This window comes from Lampetra fluviatilis, chromosome 75 (genome assembly GCF_964198595.1).
Source record: "Lampetra fluviatilis chromosome 75, kcLamFluv1.1, whole genome shotgun sequence".
Classification (NCBI taxonomy): domain Eukaryota; kingdom Metazoa; phylum Chordata; class Hyperoartia; order Petromyzontiformes; family Petromyzontidae; genus Lampetra; species Lampetra fluviatilis.
Window position 1 is genome coordinate 1,053,819 of NC_136349.1, and position 24,387 is coordinate 1,078,205.

Here is a 24,387-nt window from a genome sequence, read left to right on the forward strand (position 1 = left end):
ATAATGCTGATAATTATATATGGCATTGGCTTTGAAACTGATTGGTTCACACCAGAGACAGCTGGGTGGATGTGTAATCAGAGCGCCATCTCCTGTATTGTGTGGGGTGCGGTGTGATATGCAGTGATGGGTTGTCTAGGGGAAGGAGTGCATCTATCTTCTTGGTTCTTTCGGTAAAGTCACGTAGAATGGAAACAATAAAAATAATAAAAATAAAGCATAATAAAATCATTCTCACGACGTTTCGGCTACAACGCAAGCAGCCATCTTCAGGTGAAGAATGAAACACTGCCAAGCTTGGAGCGTATATATAAGCTGGGTTGGAGGTGGAAGAAGAGCGCCTTGACAACATAATTTGCATATCAAGAGGAATTTAGTGTAAATGCGTTTGGTATTACCTTAGAGTCGCGGCATCTCTTCAGAAAGGTGAGAGACTCGATTATCTGAGCCTTCTTATCACGGAGCTTGTTGAAGGATCTTAAAGTTGTGTAGAATCCCACCCCGTAGTGGCAGTTAAATTTCGATTTAAAGCTTTCGTGACTACAGGGATTCATCTTCTTGGTTCTTTCGGTAAAGTCACGTAGAATGGAAACAATAAAAATAGTAAAATAAAGTCTTCTTGGTTCTTTCGGTAAAGTCACGTAGAAGGGAAGTATTATTTTATTGTGTTTTATTTTTATTATTTTATTACTTCCCTTCTACGTGACTTTACCGAAAGAACCAAGAAGATGAATCCCTGCAGTCACGAAAGCTTTAAATCGAAATAAAATAAAACATAATAAAACAATTCTCACGACGTTTCGGCCACAACGCAAGCAGCCGTCTAGGCCAAAGCTAAAAGGGCGGAGCCACCCGGGAAGCCTCTGGAACGCTCCAGAAGTTTCTATGAGGGGCGTGGTCAGAGGCAGGGTTTAGTCGCCGGGGAGCGAATATCAGCGGGGGTCGGAGCAAGGCGCTGGGTCGGTGTGTGAAGAATCAGGAGGAGCTTCTCGTCGCTGCTGCCCCGTCATCTCCATCGGCCACGTGGCAGCTCGATCTTCAGCCGTTCCCTAGCGTGCCATCAGCCAGCGGCGTGCTGGAGAGTGGGTGAGCGCCACGTGTCGTGGGCCATCGAAGTCGCTTGGGCGGCGTGTATCCGTAGTGCGAGTGTGAAGAGGCAGGAGACAAGCAACTGTACCGAAGATTTTCGATTGAAAGCTTCTTTCGTGACTGCTGGGATTCATCTTCTTGGTTCTTTCGGTAAAGTCACGTAGAAGGGAAATAATAAAATAGTAAATAAATAAATAAAACTATGTTATTTTTTTATTTTTTTTATTTTATGATTTCCCTTCTACGTGACTTTGCCGAAAGAACCAAGAAGATGTACCGAAGATTCATTAAAGAAACGTTTCAACTTACACCATTGGAACCTCATTTGCCAGTAGAAAAATATGAGAAAAATTTGTACCCTTTTATCTGGCAACAAAACTGACACCTTTTTTTTACGAGGAGTCATGTTTGCATAGACCACAATACCTGCAGTCATAATGCAAACAAAAAACATAACTCTGATAAGGACAGTGCATACATTATCAGAGTTATGTTTTTTGTTTGCATTATGACTGCAGGTATTGTGGTCTATGCAAACATGACTCCTCGTAAAAAAGGTGTCAGTTTTGTTGCCAGATAAAAGGGTAAAAAAACTATTATCACGTTTCAACTTTTTATCGTGTCGGAGCCACTCATTACAGATGGATGGGTGGGTGAGTGAATGGGTGGTTCGGTGAGTAGGTGGGTGAGTGAGTGGGTTAAAGGGTAGGTGGGTTAGTGGGTGAGTGGGTGGGTGGGTGAATGGATTAATGGGTGGGTGGGTTAGTGAGTGGGTGGGTGGGCGGAGGAGTGACGCTCACAACAACGAGCAGAGCGCCGGTTGGATAAGGAAACAGAAAGTTGGCACAGTCGGGGGCACAGGTGGTGGTGCATTTGCCAGTCATCTCAATCAGTCAACCCATGGCACCTGCTGGGTCTGTCCGGTGACCTCCTCCTGCACCTAGCCGGGCACAGCAGTCAACCCATGGCACCTGCTGGGTCTGTCCCGTGACCTCCTCCTCCTGCACCAAGCCTGGCACAGCAGTCAACCCATGGCACATGCAGGGTCTGTCCCGTGACCTCCTCATGCACCTAGCCTGGCACAGCAGTCAACCCATGGCACCTGCAGGGTCTGTCTCGTCACCTCCTCATGCACCTAGCCTGGCACAGTAGTCAACCCATGGCACCTGCAGGGTCTGTCCCGTGACCTCCTCATGCACCTAACCTGGCACAGCAGTCAACCCATGGCACCTGCTGGGTCTGTATCGTGACCTCATGCACCTAGCCTGGCACAGCAGTCAACCCATGGCACCTGCTGGGTCTGTCCCGTGACGTCCTCCTGCACCTAGCCTGGCACAGCAGTCAACCCATGGCACCTGCTGGGTCTGTCCCGTGACCTCCTCATGCACCTAACCTGGCACAGCAGTCAACCTATGGCACCTGCAGGGTCTGTCCCGTGACCTCCTCCTGCACCTAGCCTGGCACAGCAGTCAACCCATGGCACCTGCAGGGTCTGTCCCGTAACCTCCTCCTGCACCTAGCCTGGCACAGCAATCAACCCGTGGCACCTGCAGGGTCTGTCACGTGACCTCCTGCACCTAGCCTGGCACAGCAGCAGTCAACCCATGGCACCTGCTGGGTCTGTCCCGTGACCTCCTCCTCCTCCTGCACCTAGCCTGGCACAGCAGTCAACCCATGGCACCTGCAGGGTCTGTCCCGTGACCTCCTCATGCACCTAGCCTGGCACAGCAGTCAACCCATGGCATCTGCAGGGTCTGTCACGTGACCTCCTCCTCCTGCACCTAGCCTGGCACAGCAGTCAACCCATGGCACCTGCTGGGTCTGTCCCGTGACCTCCTCCTGCACCGAGCCTGGCACAGCAGTCAACCCATGGCACCTGCTGGGTCTGTCCCGTGACCTCATGCACCTAGCCTGGCACATCAGTCAACCCATGGCACCTGCTGGGTCTGTCCCGTGATCTCCTCATGCACCTAGCCTGGCACAGCAGTCAACCCATGGCACCTGCTGGGTCTGTCCCGTGACCTCCTCCTGCACCTAGCCTGGCACAGCAGTCAACCCATGGCACCTGCAGGGTCTGTCCCGTGACTTCCTCCTCATGCACCTAGCCTGGCACAGCAGTACAACCCATGGCACCTGCTGGGTCTGTCACTCGGGGCAAGTGTGTGGGTGACGTCATCGCAAACTTGCCGAGAGACGTCACTCAGGGCGAGCGAGTGGCGGGTGGCGTGACGTCACTGAACCATTGCGAGTGACGTCATTCACGGCTCGCGTGTGCAAGTGACGTCATCTTAACCTTGTCTGTCGACGTCATTCAAAGCAAGTCTGCGGCGGGTGAAGTGACGTCATCGCAACCTTGCCGAGTGACGTCACTCAGGGCGAGCGAGTGGCGGGTAGCGTGACGTCACCGAAACATTGCGAGCGACGTCATTCAAAGGTAGTGTGTCAGCGACGTGACGTCAAGTCAACCTTGCAAGTGACGTCATTCACGGCTCGCGTGTGCAAGTGACGTCATCCCAACCTTGTCTGGTGACGTCATTCAGAGCAATTGTGGGGCGGGTGAAGCGACGTCATCGCAACCTTTCAAGTGACGTCATTCACGGCTCGCGTGTGCAAGTGACGTCATCCCAACCTTGTCTGGCAACGTCATTCAGAGCAAGTGAAAGGCGGGTGACGTGACGTACCGTGACGTCATCGCAAGCTTGCCGAGTGACGTCACGGCTCTGGTTGTTTATCCATTTCGCTTCGGGTTCGTGAACGTTCCATATCGGCCTCCGCATAAGTCGGCCGATTCAAACATTTAGCGTCGAACCAGAGCGAAGTCGTCTTTGTTTGTTTGTTGTTTATTTGTTTGTTTATTTGATTGTTTGTTTATTTGCCGAGGAGTGTGGAGATGGGCCGAAGCCGGAGCCGATCGCCGTCGGCTAGGCGAGGTGAGCGCCTCGCTCGGGCCTAAGCCGCCTACGGAGTCGCCGAAACCCTCAAACATTTACACTTTACAAGCTAACACTACAACTACTACTAACTACTAGCTACTACTACTAGCTACTAACTACTAGCTACTACTACTAATTATTACTACAAACTACCACTACTACTAACTACCACTACTAAATACTACCTCCCCGTGTCTCCCTCCTCGTGTCTCCCCCCCCCTCCCCGTGTCTCCCCCCCCCCTCCCCGTGTCTCCCCCCCCTCCCAGTGTCTCCCTCCTCCTCCCCCCCGTGTCTCCCTCCCTCCTCCCCGTGTCTCCCTCCCCCTCCCCGTGTCTCCCTCCCCCTCCCCGTGTCTCCCTCCCCCTCCCCGTGTCTCCCTCCTCCCCGTGTCTCCCTCCCCGTGTCTCCCTCATCCCCGTGTCTCCCTCCTCCTCCCCCCCGTGTCTCCCTTCTCGTGTCTCCCTCCCCGTGTCTCCCTCATCCCCGTGTCTCCCTCCTCCTCCCCGTGTCTCCCTCCCCGTGTCTCCCTCATCCCCGTGTCTCCCTCCTCCTCCCCCCCGTGTCTCCCTTCTCGTGTCTCCCTCCCCGTGTCTCCCTCATCCCCGTGTCTCCCTCCTCCTCCTCCTCCCCGTGTCTCCCTCCTCCCCGTGTCTCCCTCCCCGTGTCTCCCTCCTCCTCCCCCCCGTGTCTCCCTTCTCGTGTCTCCCTCCCCGTGTCTCCCTCCTCCCCGTGTTTCCCTCCCCGTGTCTCCCTCATCCCCGTGTCTCCCTCCTCCTCCCCCCCGTGTCTCCCTTCTTGTGTCTCCCTCCCCGTGTCTCCCTCCTCCTCCCCGTGTCTCCCTCCCCGTGTCTCCCTCCCCGTGTCTCCCTCATCCCCGTGTCTCCCTCCTCCTCGTGTCTCCCTCCCCGTGTCTCCCTCCTCCCCGTGTCTCCCTCCCCTTCCCCGTGTCTCCCTCCCCTTCCCCGTGTCTCCCTCCTCCCCGCGTCTCCCTCCTCCCCGCGTCTCCCTCCTCCCCGTGTCTTCCTCCCCCCCGTGTCTCCCTTCTCGTGTCTCCCTCCCCGTGTCTCCCTCTTCTTGCCACCTCCAGGAGGCTCTCGCGAGCCTCGCAAGAGGCCGGCTCGCGAGGCTCGCGACATCCGTGAGGTTCCTCGCGAGGCTCGCGAGCCACGGGAGCCAGCCAAGAGGGAGCCAGCCAAGAGGGAGCGGAGGCGGTCGCCCTCGCGCTCCTCACGGTCACCGTACCGGCGGCGGTCGCGGTGAGGAGTCGCCCGCTCGCTCACTCGCTCAGTCAGCCATCCACTCGCTCGCTCACTCACCCACTCAGTCAATTAGTCAATCAGTCATCCATCCAATCGCTCGCTCACTCACTCACTCAATCGCTCACCCACCCACTCAGTCACTTAGTCAGTCATCCATCCACTCGCTCGCTCACTCACTCAATCGCTCACCCACTCTGTCAGTCATCCACTCGCTCGCTCACTCAATCGCTCACTCAATCGCTCACTCAATCGCTCACTCAATCGCTCACCCACTCAGTCAGTCATCCATCCAGTCGCTCGCTCGCTCACCCACTCAGCCACTCAGTCAGTCATCCACTCGCTCGCTCGCTCACCCACTCAGTCACTCAGTCACTTATTCAGTCAATCAGTCATCCATCCACTCAATCACTCACCCACTCAGTCAGTCAGTCATCCACTCGCTCACCCACCCACTCAGTCATTCAGTCACTTACTCAGTCAATCTGTCATCCATCCACTCACTCGCTCACTCACTCACCCAATCGCTCACCCACTCACTCGCTCACTCACCCAATCGCCCGCTCGCTCACCCAATCGCTCACCCACTCATCCACTCGCTCACCCACCCACTCAATCACCCACTGAGTCCCTCAGTCATCCACTCATTCGCTCACTCACCCAATCGCCCGCTCGCTCACCCAATCGCTCACCCACTCACTCATCCACTCGCTCACTCACCCACCCACTCAATCACCCACTGAGTCGCTCAGTCATTCATCCACTCACTCGCTCACTCACCCAATCGGCCGTTCGCTCACCCAATCGCTCACCCACTCACTCAGTCATCCATCCACTCGCTCGCTCACCCACCCACTCAGTCACTTACTCAGTCAGTCAGTCATCCATCCGCTCGCTCGCTCACTCAGTCGCTCACCCACTCAGTCAGTCATCCATCCACTCGCTCGCTCACCCACCCACTCAGTCACTCAGTCACTTACTCAGTCAATCTGTCATCCATCCACTCACTCGCTCACTCACCCAATCGGCCGCTCACTCACCTAATCACTCACCCACTCACTCAGTCATCCGCTTGCTCGCTCGCTCACCCACCCACTCAATCACCCACTGAGTCGCTCAGTCATTCATCCACTCACTCGCTCACTCACCCAATCGCTCGCTCACTCGATCACTCACTCAGTCAGTCACTCAGTCAGTCATCTACTCACTCGCTCACTCACCCAATCAGTCAGTCATCTACTCGCTCACTCACCCAATCGCTCAGTCAGTCGGTCGGTCATCCATCCGCTCACTCACTCCGCCAATCGTTCACTCAATCACTCGACTCACCCAATCGCTCACACACTCACTCAGTCAGTCAGTCATTCACTCGCTCGCTCACTCACCCAGTCAGTCAGTCATCTAATCGCTCACTCACCCAATCGCTCACCCGCTCATTCAATCAATGATCCACTCGCTCACTCACTCAGTCACTCGCTCGCTCATCCAATCGCACGCTCACCCATTTACTCGCCCAATCGTTCACTCACACAATCGCTCACCTGCTCAGTCAATCAGTGATCCACTCGCTCACTCACTCAGTCAGTCACTCGCTCGCTCACCCAATCACCCGCTCACTCGCTCAGTCACTCACTGACTCATCTACTCACTCACCCATTCAGTCAGCGATCCACTCGCTCACTCATTCAGTCACTCGCTCATCCAATCGCTCGCTCACCCAATCACTCGCCCAATCAGTCAATCACTCATCCACTCGCTCACCCACTCAGTCAGTCACCGGCTCACTCGTTTAGTCACTCACTGACTCATCCACTCAATCACCCAATCGCTCGCTCACGCAATCGCTCAATCACTCGCCTGCTCAGTCAGTCGGTCACGCTGCTCAGTCAGTCGGGCACCCGCTCATTGACTCAGTCAGTCATCCGCTCGCTCACCCAATCGCTCACTCAGTCACCTACTCACTCGCTCACCCAATCGCTTACTAACCTGCTTACTCAGTCAGTCACTTAGTCATCTACTCGCTCACTCACTTGTCCGCTCAGTCAGTCAGTCATCCACTGATTCTCTCATTTATAGACTCACTCCTAAACTCACCCATCCACAGACTCACCCACCCACTCACCCACCCACTCACCTACCCACTCACCTACCCACTTACCCACCAACCCACTCACCCAACTCACTAACCCACCCACCCACTTGCCCACACACTCACTCATACACTCACTCACACACTCACACACTCACCCACTCACACACTCATTCACTCACCCACTCACTCAATCACCCCCTCACACGCTCACTCACCCACTCATCCACACACTCACATGCTCACTCACCCGCTCACTCACATGCTCACTCACCCACTCACCCACACACTCACACGCTCACTCACCCGCTCACTCACACGCTCACTCACCCACTCACTCAATCACTCATACACTCGTCGAATAACTCATCACACCAGTACTTTATCTGTATGACTGTATTTCATTGTCTCTCTCTCTCTGTCTTTCTCTCTCTCTGTCTCTCTGTTTCTCTCTGTCTCTCTCTCGCTGTCTCTCTCTCTGTCTCTCTCTGTCTCTCTCTCGCTGTCTCTCTCTTTGTGTCTCTCTGTGTGTCTCTCTCTGTCTCTCTCTCTGTGTGTCTCTCTCTGTGTGTGTCTCTCGCTGTCTCTCTCTCTCTCTGTCTCTCTCTCTGTCTGCTCTCTGTCCCCAGATCTCCGCGTCGTCCGCGCTCCGATTCCGTGTCTCCGACTCGTCACGCCTCTGAGCCCATTCTCTCATCGCCCCCTCCCATGTCCCAGCGCAAGGTCAAGCCCAAGGGTTTGTGGCTCACTCGGTGGCTCACTCGCTCGCTCACTTAGTGACTCATTCACTCGCCCACCTAGTCACTCAATCACCCAGTCACTCACTCAGTGACTCACTCACTCGCCCACCCAGTCACTCAGTGACGCACTCACTCACGCAGTCACTCACTCGCTCAATCCGTGACTCACTCACTCAGTGACTCACTCACTCGCCCACCTAGTCACTCACTCAATCACTCAATCACTCACTGTTTATCTCACCCACCCACCTAGTCACTCAATCACTCACCCAGTTACTCAATCCATGACTCACTCACTCAGTGACTCATTCACTCGCCCACCTAGTCACTCACTCAATCACTCACCCAGTCACTCACTCACTGTCTCTCTCACTCACCCACCTAGTCACTCAATCACTCACCCAGTCACTCAATCAGTGACTCACTCAGTGACTCACTCACTCGCCCACCTAGTCACTCACTGAATCACTCACTCAATCACCCACCCAGTCACTCACTCAATCAGTGACTCACTCACTCGCCCACCTAGTCACTCACTCAATCACTCACCCAGTCACTCACTCACTGTTTCTCTCACCCACCCACCTAGTCACTCAATCACTCACCCAGTCACTCAATCCATGACTCACTCAATCAGTGACTCATTCACTCGCCCACCTAGTCCCTCACTCAATCACTCACCCAGTCACTCACTGTCTTACTCACTCAGTGACTCACTCAGTGACTCACTCAATCACTCACCCAGTCACTCACTCACTGTCTTACTTGCTCAGTGACTCACTCAGTGACTCACTCACTCGCCCACCCAGTCACTCAATCAGTGACGCCCACACTGGCTCTCGCAGACACACACTCACCCAGTCACTCAATCAGTGACTCATGCAGTCACTCACTCGCTCAATCAGTGACTCACACAGTGACTCACCCAGTCACTCACCCAGTGACTCACTCACCCAGTGACTCACTCATTCACCCACTCACTCACCCACTCACTCACCCACTCATCCACTCACTCACAGAGTGACTCACTCACCCAGTGAATCACTCATTCACCCACTCATTCACCCATTCACTCATCCACTCACACAGTGACTCACTCACCCAGTCACTCAATCAGTGACTCACACAGTGGCTCACTCAGTGACTCACACAGTGGCTTACTCACTCAGTGACTCGCTCACTCAGTGACTCACTCACTCACCCAGTCACTCACTGTCTTACTCAGTGACTCGCTCGCCCACCTAGTTACTCACTCAGTGACGCACACAGTGGCTCACGCAGACACTCACTCACTCAGTCACTCAATCAGTGACTCACTCACGCAGTCACTCACTCGCTCAATCAGTGACTCACCCAGTGACTCACTCTTTGGCTCACCCACTGGCTCACTCACTGACTCACTCAATCAGAGATCGAACCCACGTCCTCCTGACTACCAGGCGAGGTAGTCAACATCTCATTCGGGTCTGGTTCGAACCCACGACCTCCTGCGTAGCAGGCGAGGTAGTCAACATCTCATTAGGGTCGGGATTGAACCCACGACCTCCTGCGTACCAGGCGAGGTAGTCAACATCTCATCAGGGTCGGGATTGAACCCACGTCCTCCTACGTACCATGCGAGGTAGTCAACATCTCATCAGTTTCGGGATTGAACCCACGACCTCCTGCGTACCAGGCGTGGTAGTCAACATCTCATTAGGGTCAGGATCGAACCCACGACCTCCTGCGTACCAGGCGAGGTAGTCAACATCTCATTAGGGTCGGGATTGAACCCACGACCTCCTTACGTACCATGCGAGGTAGTCAACATCTCATCAGTTTCAGGATCGAACCCACGACCTCCTGCGTACCAGGCGAGGTAGTCAACATCTCATCAGGGTCGGGATTGAACCCACGACCTCCTGCGTACCAGGCGAGGTAGTCAACATCTCCAGTGTGTGACACGACCATCGTGAACCCACAGAGGTCGAGGTGGAGAGTGATCAGACTCCGGACGAGATGGAGATGATGGCTACCATGGGGTTCAGCAACTTCGAGACAAGCAAGGTGGAGTGATGCTAATCAAACGTCATCGTCATCATCATCACAGTCATCACCATCACAGTCATCATCATCACCATCATCATCATCACCATTATCATCATCACCATCATCACAATCATAGTCATCATCATCACCATCACAATCATCACTATCACAGCCATCATAACAATCATCATCACCATCATCACAATCGTCATCATCACAGTCATCATCATCACCATCATCATCACAATCATCACCATCATCATCACAATCATCACCATCATCATCACCACAATAATCATCACCATCATCATCAGTCATCATCACAATCATCACCACCACAATCGTCATCATCGTCATCATCACAGTCATCATTACAGTCATCATCATCACCACAATCATCATCACCACAATCATCATCACAGTCATCATCACAATCATCATCATCACAATCATCATCACAATCATCATCACAGTCATCAGCATGACATCATCATCACAATCATCATCACAGTCATCATCATCACAATCATCATCATCACCATCATCATCACAATCATCATCACAATCATCATCACAATCATCACAATCATTATCACAATCATCACAATCATCATCACAGTCATCATCATCACAATCATCATCACAATCATCGTCATCACAATCATCGTCATCACAATCATCATCATCACAATCATCATCATCACAATCATCACAATCATCATCACAATCATCATCACAGTCATCATCATCACAATCATCATCACAATCATCATCATCACAATCATCATCACAATCATCATCACAATCATCAAAATCATCACAATCATCATCATCACAGCCATCATCACAATCATCATCATCATCACAATCATCATCATCACAATCATCACAATCATCATCATCATCACAATCATCATCATCACAGCCATCATCACAATCATCACAATCATCACAATCATCATCATCATCACAATCATCATCATCACAATCATCATCACCACAATCATCATCACAATCATCACAATCATCATCACAATCATCACAATCATCATCATCATTACAATCATCATCACAATCATCATCACAATCATCATCATCATCACAATCATCATCACAATCATCATCATCACAATCATCACAATCATCATCACAATCATCATCACAGTCATCATCACAATCATCACAATCATCATCACAATCATCATCATCACAATCATCATCACAATCATCATCACAATCATCACAATCATCATCATCATCACAATCATCATCATCACAGCCATCATCACAATCATCACAATCATCATCACAATCATCATCACAATCATCATCACAATCATCATCACAATCATCATCACAATCTTCACAGTCATCATCATCACAATCATCATCATCACAATCATCATCACAATCATCACAATCATCATCACAGTCATCATCATCACAGTCATCATCATCACAGTCATCATCATCACAATCATCATCATCACAATCATCATCACAGTCATCATCATCACAATCATCATCATCACAATCATCATCATCACAGCCATCATCACAATCATCATCATCACAATCATCATCATCATCACAATCATCATCATCACAATCATCATCATCACAATCATCATCACAATCATCACAATAATCATCACAATCATCACAATCATCATCATCACAATCATCATCACAATCATCATCATCACAATCATCATCACAATCATCATCATCACAATCATCATCATCACAATCATCATCACAATCATCATCATCACAATCATCATCATCACAATCATCATCATCACAATCATCATCATCACAATCATCATCACAATCATCACAATCATCATCACAGTCATCATCATCACAATCATCACAATCATCGTCATCACAATCATCATCATCACAATCATCATCATCACAATCATCATCACAATCATCACAATCATCACAATCATCATCACAGTCATCATCATCACAATCATCATCATCACGATCATCATCACAATCATCACAATCATCATCACAATCATCATCACAGTCATCATCATCACAATCATCATCACAATCATCATCATCACAGCCATCATCACAATCATCACAATCATCATCATCACAATCATCATCATCACAATCATCATCACAATCATCATCATCACAATCATCATCATCACAATCATCATCATCACAATCATCATCACAATCATCATCACAATCATCACAATCGTCACAATCATCATCACAATAATCATCACAATCATCATCACAATCATCATCACAATCATCATCACAATCATCATCACAATCATCATCACAATCATCATCATCACAATCATCATCACAATCATCATCATCACAATCATCATCATCACAATCATCATCATCACAATCATCATCATCACAATCATCATCACAATCATCATCACAATCATCACAATCATCATCACAATCATCATCATCACAATCATCATCACAATCATCATCATCACAATCATCATCACAATCATCACAATCATCATCACAATCATCATCACCACAATCATCATCACCACAATCATCATCACCACAATCATCATCACAGTCATCATCACAATCATCATCATCACAATCATCATCACAATCATCATCACAGTCATCATCATGACATCATCATCACAATCATCATCATCACAATCATCATCATCACAATCATCATCATCACCATCATCATCACAATCATCATCACAATCATCATCACAATCATCACAATCATTATCACAATCATCACAATCATCATCACAATCATCATCACAGTCATCATCACAATCATCATCACAATCATCGTCATCACAATCATCATCATCACAATCATCATCATCACAATCATCACAATCATCATCACAATCATCATCACAGTCATCATCATCACAATCATCATCACAATCATCATCATCACAATCATCATCATCACAATCATCATCATCACAATCATCATCACAATCATCATCACAATCATCATCACAATCATCACAATCATCATCATCACAATCATCATCATCACAGCCATCATCACAATCATCACAATCATCACAATCATCACAATCATCATCACAATCATCATCACAATCATCATCACAATCATCATCACAATCATCATCACAATAATCGTCACAATCATCACAATCATCATCACAATCATCATCACAATCATCATCATCATTACAATCATCATCACAATCATCATCATCACAATCATCATCATCACAATCATCATCACAATCATCATCATCACAATCATCACAATCATCATCACAATCATCATCACAGTCATCATCATCACAATCATCATCACAGTCATCATCATCACAATCATCATCACAATCATCATCACAATCATCATCACAATCATCATCATCACAATCATCATCACAATCATCACAATCATCATCATCACAATCATCATCATCACAGCCATCATCACAATCATCACAATCATCATCATCACAATCATCATCATCACAATCATCACAATCATCATCATCACAATCATCATCATCACAATCATCACAATCATCATCACAATCATCATCATCACAATCATCACAATCATCATCACAATCTTCACAGTCATCATCATCACAATCATCACAATCATCATCACAGTCATCATCATCACAGTCATCATCATCACAGTCATCATCATCACAGTCATCATCATCACAGTCATCATCATCACAATCATCATCACAATCATCATCACAGTCATCATCATCACAATCATCATCATCACAATCATCATCATCACAGCCATCATCACAATCATCATCATCACAATCATCATCATCATCATCACAATCATCATCATCACAATCATCATCATCATCACAATCATCATCATCACAATCATCACAATCATCATCACAATCATCATCACAATCATCATCATCACAATCATCATCACAATCATCATCATCACAATCATCATCATCACAATCATCATCACAATCATCATCACAATCATCATCATCACAATCATCATCACAATCATCATCATCACAATCATCATCATCACAATCATCATCACAATCATCATCACAATCATCACAATCATCATCACAGTCATCATCATCACAATCATCACAATCATCGTCATCACAATCATAATCATCACAATCATCACAATCATCGTCATCACAATCATCATCATCACAATCATCATCATCACAATCATCATCACAATCATCATCACAATCATCATCACAATCATCATCACAATCATCATCACAGTCATCATCATCACAATCATCATCACAATCATCATCATCACAATCATCATCACAATCATCACAATCATCATCACAATCATCATCACAGTCATCATCATCACAATCATCATCATCACACTCATCATCATCACAGCCATCATCACAATCATCACAATCATCATCATCACAATCATCATCACAATCATCATCATCACAATCATCATCACAATCATCATCACAATCATCATCACAATCATCATCATCACAATCATCATCATCACAATCATCATCACAATCATCATCATCACAATCATCACAATCATCATCACAATCATCATCACAGTCATCATCACAGTCATCATCACAGTCATCATCATCACAATCATCATCACAATCATCATCACAATCATCATCATCACAATCATCATCATCACAATCATCATCATCACAATCATCATCATCATCACAATCATCACAATCATCACAATCATCATCACAATCATCATCACAGTCATCATCATCACAATCATCATCACAATCATCACAATCATCATCATCACAATCATCATCACAATCATCACAATCATCATCATCACAATCATCATCATCACAGCCATCATCACAATCATCACAATCATCATCATCACAATCATCATCATCACAATCATCATCACAATCATCATCACAATCATCATCATCACAATCATCACAATCATCATCACAATCTTCACAGTCATCATCATCACAATCATCATCACAATCATCACACTCATCATCACAGTCATCATCATCACAGTCATCATCATCACAGTCATCATCATCACAATCATCATCACAATCATCATCACAATCATCATCACAGTCATCATCATCACAATCATCATCATCACAATCATCATCATCACAGCCATCATCACAATCATCATCATCACAATCATCATCATCATCACAATCATCATCATCATCACAATCATCATCATCACAATCATCATCATCATCACAATCATCATCATCATCACAATCATCATCATCACAATCATCACAATCATCATCACAATAATCATCACAATCATCATCATCACAATCATCATCACAATCATCATCACAATCATCATCACAATCATCATCATCACAATCATCATCATCACAATCATCATCATCACAATCATCATCATCACAATCATCATCACAATCATCATCACAATCATCATCATCACAATCATCATCATCACAATCATCACAATCATCATCACAGTCATCATCATCACAATCATCGTCATCACAATCATCATCATCACAATCATCATCATCACAATCATCATCACAATCATCATCACAATCATCACAATCATCATCACAGTCATCATCATCACAATCATCATCACAATCATCATCATCACAATCATCACAATCATCACAATCATCATCACAATCATCATCACAGTCATCATCATCACAATCATCATCATCACACTCATCATCATCACAGCCATCATCACAATCATCACAATCATCATCATCACAATCATCATCATCACAATCATCATCATCACAATCATCATCATCACAATCATCATCACAATCATCATCATCACAATCATCATCACAATCATCATCATCACAATCATCATCACAATCATCATCATCACAATCATCATCATCACAATCATCATCATCACAATCATCATCATCACAATCATCATCATCACAATCATCATCACAATCATCATCACAATCATCATCATCACAATCATCATCATCACAATCATCATCACAATCATCACAATCATCATCACAGTCATCATCATCACAATCATCACAATCATCGTCATCACAATCATCATCATCACAATCATCATCATCACAATCATCACAATCATCATCACAATCATCATCACAATCATCATCACAATCATCACAGTCATCATCATCACAATCATCATCACAATCATCATCATCACAATCATCATCACAATCATCACAATCATCATCACAGTCATCATCATCACAATCATCATCATCATCACACTCATCATCATCACAGCCATCATCACAATCATCACAATCATCATCATCACAATCATCACAATCATCATCACAATCATCATCACAATCATCATCATCACAATCATCATCACAATCATCATCATCACAATCATCACAATCATCATCACAATCATCATCACAGTCATCATCACAGTCATCATCATCACAATCATCATCATCACAATCATCATCATCACAATCATCATCATCACAATCATCATCATCACAATCATCATCATCATCATCACAATCATCACAATCATCACAATCATCATCACAATCATCATCACAATCATCATCACAATCATCATCACAATCATCATCATCATCACAATCATCATCACAATCATCATCATCACAATAATCACCATCCTCAGTCACCATCACAATCATCATCATCACAATCATCATCATCATCACAATCATCATCACAATCATCATCATCACAATCATCATCACAATCATCATCATCACAATAATCACCATCCTCAGTCACCATCACAATCATCACCATCATCATCACAGTCACCATCGTGTGGTAATGTAACTTTGTGTTAACTTTGTGGTAACTTTGTGGTAACTTTGTGTTAACTTTGTGGTGATGTGTTAACTTTGTGTTAACTGTGTCAACTTTGTGTTAACTTTGTGGTGATGTGTTAACTTTGTGTTAACTGTGTTAACTTTGTGGTGATGTGTTAACTTTGGTAACTTTGTGGTAACGTGTTAACTTTGGTAACTTTGTGGTAACGTGTTAACTTTGTGGTAACTTTGCGGTGACTTTGTGGTAACGTGGTAACGTGTTGACGTTGTGGTGACAGGGTAAGCACATGGCCGGATCCAGCAATGCCCATGCAGTCAACATCTCACTCAAGCGGAAATACCGGTGACTCACCACTCGCTCACCACTCGCTCACCACTCGCTCACCACTCGCTCACCACTCGCTCACCACTCGCTCACCACTCGCTCACCACTCACTCGGCACTCGCTCGGCACTCGCTCACCACTCACTCACCCAGTCACTCACAGCTCACCCACTCGCTCACCACTCGCTCACCACTCACCTACCCAGTCACTCACCCCACTCGCTCACGCACTCGCTCACCACTCGCTCACCACTCACTCACCACTCACCACCCGTCACCCCACTCGCTCACCACTCGCTCACCCACTCACCCACCCAGTCACTCCACCCACTCACTCGCTCACTCACTCTCACTCGCGCTCACCACTCGCTCACCACTCACTCGTCCACTCACCCACCCACTCACCCACCCAGTCACTCGCTCACCACTCACCCATCCAGTCACTCACCCACTCGCTCACCACTCGCTCACCACTCACCCACCCAGTCACTCACTCACCCACTCGCTCACCACTCGCTCACCACTCACCCACCCAGTCACTCACTCACCCACTCGCTCACCACTCGCTCACCACTCACTCGCCCACCCAGTCACTCGCTCACCACTCGCTCACCACTCACTCACCACTCGCTCACCACTCGCTCACCACTCACTCGTCCACTCACCCACCCACTCACCCACCCAGTCACTCGCTCACCACTCGCTCACCACTCGCTCACCACTCGCTCACCACTCGCTCACCACTCACTCACCACTCACTCGGCACTCGCTCACCACTCGCTCACCACTCGCTCACCACTCGCTCACCACTCGCTCACCACTCGCTCACCAATCACTCGGCACTCACTCGTCCACTCACCCTCCCACTCACCCACCCAGTCACTCATTCATTCATTCGCTCACTTACTCACCCACCCACTCACTTACTCACCCACTCACTCACCCACCCACCCAGTCACTCATTCATCCACTCGCTCACTCACTCACTTACTCACCCACTCACTTACTCACCCACTCACTTACTCACCCACTCACTTACTCATCCACCCACTCACTCACCCACTCACTTACTCACCCATTCACCCACCCACTCACTCACCCACCCACCCAGTTACTCATCCACCCACTCACTTACTCACCCATTCACCCACCCACTCACTCACCCACCCACCCAGTTACTCATCCACCCACTCACTTACTCACCGACTCACTTACTCACCCACTCACTTACTCACCCACTCACTCATCCACCCACTCACTCACCCACTCACTTACTCACCCATTCACTCACCCACTCACTCGCTCACCCACCCACCTACCCACTTACTCACCTAATCACCCACCCACTTACTCACCTAATCACCCACTCACGCACTCACCTCCCCACCCACTCACCTACCCACCCACTCACCCACCTACCCACTAACCCACCCACCCACTAACCCACCCACTCGCTTGCCCACCCACTCACCCACCCACGCACTCACCTACCCACCCACTCACCTACCCACCCACTCACCCACCAACCCACTAACCCACCCACCCACTAACCCACCCACTCGCTCGCCCACCCACTCGCCCACCCACTCGCCCACCCACTCGCCCACCCACTCACCCACCCACGCACTCACCTACCCACCCACTCACCTACCCACCCACTCACCCACCTAATCACCCACTAACCCACCCACTCGCTCACCCACCCACTCGCCCACCCACTCACCTAATCACCCACCTACCCACCCACTCACCTACCCACCTACCCACTCACCCACCTAATCACCTACTCACTCGCTCACCCACCCGCTAACCCACCCACTCGCTCACCCACCCACTCACTCACCCACCTACCCACCTACCCACCCACTCACCCACCTAATCACCCACTAGCCCACCCACTCACCCACCCACTCACACACTCACCTACCCACCCACTCACACACTCACCTACCCACCCACTCACCTACCCACCTACCCACTCACCCACCTAATCACTCACTCGCTCACCCACCCACTAACCCACCCACTCGCTCACCCACCCACTCACTCTCCTACCCACCCACTCACCCACCTACCCACTCACCTACCCACCTTCCCACTCACCTACCCACTCACCTCCCCACCCACTCATCTACCCACCTCCCCACCCACTCATCTACCCACCTACCCACCCACTCACCTACCCACCCACCTACCCACCCACCTACCCACCCACTCACCTACCCACCCACCTACCCACCCACTCACCTACCCACCCACCAACCTACCCACCCACTCACCTACCCACCCACTCACCCACTCACCTACCCACCCACCTACCCACCTACACACCCACTTGCCCACCTACCCACTAACCCACCTACCCACCCACCCACCTACCCACTCACCCACCTACCCACCCACCCACCCACCGTCTCTAAGCTCTGTCTTCTCCCGTGCCTGCAGGCAGTACATGAACCGCAAGGGAGGCTTCAACCGGCCCCTGGACTTCATCGCCTGAGTTGATCACAGAGAGAAGGGGGGGAGAGAAACCACGCCAGGTGAGAGTTAGACTCTCCCCACTCACTCACCTGCTCACTCACCCATTAAACCACTCACCAACCCACTCGCACACTCACTCATTCAACCAATCACCCGCTCACTCATACTCTCATTCACTCATACTCGCCCATTCACCAAACTGCTCACCATAACACTCAACTACTCACAAAACGCCTCATTCAAGCACTCACTAAACTACTCACTCAACCACTCAGTCAACCACCCACTCATTCACCCACTCAACCACTCAGTCAACCACCCACTCATTCACCCACTCATCCACCCACTCATCCACTGACTCCCACTCACTCAAACACTCACCGCTCATTCACCCACTCAAATACTCGCTCACTCACCCACCCACCCACTCATTCACCCACTCAACCACTGACTCCCACCCACTCACCCACCGCTCATTCACCCACTCAAATACTCGCTCACTCGCCCACTTTCCCACTCGCCCGCCCACCCACTCGCCCACCCACCCACTCGCCCACCCACCCACTCGCTCACCCACCCACTCGCCCACTCGCCCACCCACTCGCCCACCAACCCACCCACTCACCCACCCACTCGTCCACTCACCCACTTACTCACCCACTCACCCACCCACTCGCTCACCCACCCACCCACTCGCCCACTCACCCACCCACTCACTCACCCACCCACTCACCCACTCACCCACCCACTCACCCACCCACTCACCCACCCACTCGCCCACTCACCCGCCCACCCATTCGCCCACCCACTCGCCCACCCACTCGCCCACCCACCCACTCGCCCACCCTCCCACTCACCCACCCACCTACTCACTCACCCACTCACCCACCCACTCACCCACCCACTCACCCACCCACTCACCCACCCACTCACCCACTCACCCGCCCACCCATTCGCCCACCCACTCGCCCACCCACCCACTCGCCCACCCACTCACTCACCCTCCCACTCACCCACCCACTCGCCCACCCACCCGCCCACTCGCCCACCCACCCACTCGCCCACCAACCCGCCCACTCACCCACCAACTCGTCCACTCACCCACTCACTTACTCACCCACTCACCCACCCACCCACTCGCTCACCCACCCACCCACTCGCCCACACACCCACCCACTCACCCACTCACTCACCCACTCACCCACCCACTCACCCGCTCACCCACCCACTTGCCCACCCTCCCACTCACCCACCCACCTACTCAATCACCCACTCACCCACCCACTCACCCACTCACCCACCCACTCACCCGCCCACCCACCCACTCACTCACCCTCCCACTCACCCACCCACTCACCCACGCACTCACCCACCCACCCTCCACCCACCCACTCACCCACTCACCCACCCACCCACTCACTCACCCTCCCACTCACCCACTCACCCACCCACTCACCCACCCACCCACTCACCCACCCACCCGCTCACCCACCCACCCGCTCACCCACCCACTCACCCACTCACCCACCCACCCACTCACCCACCCACCCTCCCACTCACCCACTCACCCACCCACCCTCCTCCCACTGTTCTCTTTGCAGGATTCACGAATGTCGGGAAGCGACGTTGAGAAGACGTTCCGAGGGGAGGGAGCTCACCAACCTCAAGGGGTGGCCAATCTCAATGGTTCAATACAGAACATGGTTTAATACAGGACGTGGTTCTATACAGGACGTGGTTCTATACAGGACATGGTTCAATACAGGACATGGTTCTATACAGGACATGGTTCTATACAGGACATGGTTCAATACAGGACATGGTTCAATACAGGACATGGTTCTATACAGGACGTGGTTCTATACAGGACGTGGTTCAATACAGGACATGGTTCTATACAGGACGTGGTTCTATACAGGACATGGTTCAATACAGGACATGGTTCAATACAGGACATGGTTCAATACAGGACATGGTTCAATACAGGACATGGTTCAATACAGGACATGGTTCTATACAGGACATGGTTCAATACAGGACGTGGTTCTATACAGGACGTGGTTCAATACAGGACATGGTTCAATACAGGACATGGTTCAATACAGGACATGGTTCTATACAGGACATGGTTCTATACAGGACATGGTTCAATACAGGACATGGTTCTATACAGGACATGGTTCTATACAGGACATGGTTCTATACAGGACATGGTTCAATACAGGACATGGTTCTATACAGGACATGGTTCAATACAAGACGTGGTTCTATACAGGACATGGTTCTATACAGGACATGGTTCAATACAGGACATGGTTCTATACAGGACATGGTTCAATACAGGACGTGGTTCAATACAGGACGTGGTTCAATACAGGACATGGTTACATACAGGACATGGTTCAATACAGGACATGGTTCAATACAGGACGTGGTTCAATACAGGACATGGTTCTATACAGGACATGGTTACATACAGGACATGGTTCAATACAGGACATGGTTCAATACAGGACATGGTTACATACAGGACATGGTTCAATACAGGACGTGGTTCTATACAGAACAAGGTTCAATACAGGACATGGTTCAATACAGGACATGGTTCTATACAGGACATGGTTACATACAGGACATGGTTCAATACAGGACATGGTTCAATACAGGACATGGTTCAATACAGGACATGGTTCTATACAGGACGTGGTTCAATACAGGACGTGGTTCAATACAGGACGTGGTTCAATACAGGACGTGGTTCAATACAGGACGTGGTTCAACACAGGACGTGGTTCAACACAGGACGTGGTTCAACACAGGACGTGGTTCTATACAGGACATGGTTCAATACAGGACGTGGTTCAATACAGGACGTGGTTCAATACAGGACGTGGTTCAATACAGGACGTGGTTCAATACAGGACGTGGTTCTATACAGGACATGGTTCTATACAGGACATGGTTCAATACAGGACATGGTTCAATACAGGACATGGTTCAATACAGGACGTGGTTCTATACAGGACATGGTTCTATACAGGACGTGGTTCAATACAGGACGTGGTTCAATACAGGACATGGTTCAATACAGGACATGGTTCTATACAGGACGTGGTTCAATACAGGACGTGGTTCAATACAGGACGTGGTTCAATACAGGACGTGGTTCAATACAGGACATGGTTCTATACAGGACATGGTTCAATACAGGACGTGATTCAATACAGGACGTGGTTCAATACAGGACATGGTTCTATACAGGACATGGTTACATACAGGACATGGTTCTATACAGGACACCGGTTGCTCAGCGTGTGAAGTGGTTATTTGTGCGACGGTGGTGGTGGTTGTGGTGTGAGCGGTGCTGTTGTGTTGTTATTTTATTAAATAAATCAATGGATCGAACGTCGTGTGAGATGTTGACTACCTCGCCTGGTATACAGGAGGTTGTGAGTTCGATGCCTGAACCCTGATGAGATGTTGACTACCTCGCCTGGTACTTAGGAGGTCGTGGGTTTGATCCCGGAACCCTGTGAGATGTTGACTACCTCAACTGGTACGCAGGAGATTGTGGGTTCGATCTTGTCCCTGATGAGATGTTGACTACCTCGCCTGGTACGCGGGAGATCTTGGGTTCGATCCTGGACCCTAACGAGATGTTGACTACCTCGCCTGGTACGCAGGAGGTCGGGGGTTCGATCCGAGACCCTGATGAGATGTTGACTACCTCGCCTGGTACGCAGGAGGTCGTGGGTTCAATCCGGGAACTCTGTGAGATGTTGACTATCTCAACTGGTACGCAGGAGCATGTGGGTTGGATCCCAGACCCTGCCTAGAGGAGTCCCAGAACCGATTCAGATAATTATCGCTCTCACTGAGTGTTGGTGGTCTTGAGCGGGAATCGAACTCGGGTCAGAGGCGGGTTCGTAGCGCAGCACAGGGTGCTAACCGCTGCACCACCGCTCCCCACAAGACAAAGACCCCCATATAGTCTCTCACTGTTGGGGACAAGTGCTGTTAGCGAGCACCTACTAAGGCCAACAGAGTGGGTGGGTGGCCAGCACCACGCTCGGCCGCCTTTGTCTCCCCAGTGACGATGTTTACACACCACCACCACACCAGGTGACTCGTACTGGCAGGAACCTCCTGGTTACACCAGCCCACAGGGGATTAGTATGTCCGTCCGTCGTGCAGGGAGGGGCTGGGTGGGGAGGGGCTGGGTGGGAAGCGTGGGGCTGGGAGGGGCTGGGTGGGGAGCGTGGGGCTGGGAGGGGAGGCTGGGCAGGGGCTGGGTGGGGAGGGGTGTGGCTGGGTGGGGAGGGGAGAGTGGGGAGGGTGGGGAGGGGTGGAGCTGGGTGGGGAGGGGTGGGGCTGGGTGGGGAGGGGTGGGGCTGGGTGGGGAGGGGAGAGTTGGGAGGGTGGGGCTGGGTGGGGGGTGGGAGGGGTGGGGCTGGGTGGGGAGGGTGGGGCTGGGTGGGGGGTGGGGCTGGGTGGGGAGGGTGGGGCTGGGTGGGGAGGGTGGGGCTGGGTGGGGGGTGGGAGGGGTGGGGCTGAGTGGGGAGGGGCTGGTCACCCCGTGGTGCCCTTATAAAACGCTTGTGCCCGCACTCACAGTCG

At 49.7% G+C, this 24,387-nt stretch overlaps 2 protein-coding genes across 2 annotated transcripts in view; both read left to right on the plus strand.

Moving 5' to 3' along the window:
- The first annotated feature begins 3,779 nt into the window (after window positions 1-3,779).
- SNRNP27 (small nuclear ribonucleoprotein U4/U6.U5 subunit 27) lies at window positions 3,780-21,613 on the plus strand. The gene is made up of 7 exons (XM_078883949.1): window positions 3,780-4,019; window positions 5,110-5,278; window positions 7,997-8,103; window positions 10,071-10,153; window positions 17,244-17,308; window positions 19,735-19,829; window positions 21,372-21,613. Exons 1-6 carry the CDS (start codon window positions 3,980-3,982, stop codon window positions 19,787-19,789), a joined length of 519 nt encoding a protein of 172 aa, XP_078740075.1. The 5' UTR covers window positions 3,780-3,979; the 3' UTR covers window positions 19,790-19,829; window positions 21,372-21,613.
- A 1,933-nt stretch (window positions 21,614-23,546) lies between these two features.
- Window positions 23,547-24,387, plus strand: part of TMEM127 (transmembrane protein 127) — a 16,194-nt gene continuing 15,353 nt past the window's right edge. The window contains exon 1 of the mRNA XM_078883935.1: window positions 23,547-23,565. Coding sequence (XP_078740061.1) covers window positions 23,547-23,565 — 19 coding nt within the window. The remainder of the gene's footprint in view (window positions 23,566-24,387) is intronic.

Coding starts and splice junctions, on each gene's coding strand:
- SNRNP27 (XM_078883949.1), top strand. CDS start 3,980: ATGGGCCGAAGCCGGAGCCGATCGCCGTCGGCTAGGCGAG. Junction 8,104..10,070: donor GCGCAAGGTCAAGCCCAAGG/GTTTGTGGCTCA, acceptor GTGAACCCACAG/AGGTCGAGGTGGAGAGTGAT. Junction 17,309..19,734: donor TCACTCAAGCGGAAATACCG/GTGACTCACCAC, acceptor CCGTGCCTGCAG/GCAGTACATGAACCGCAAGG.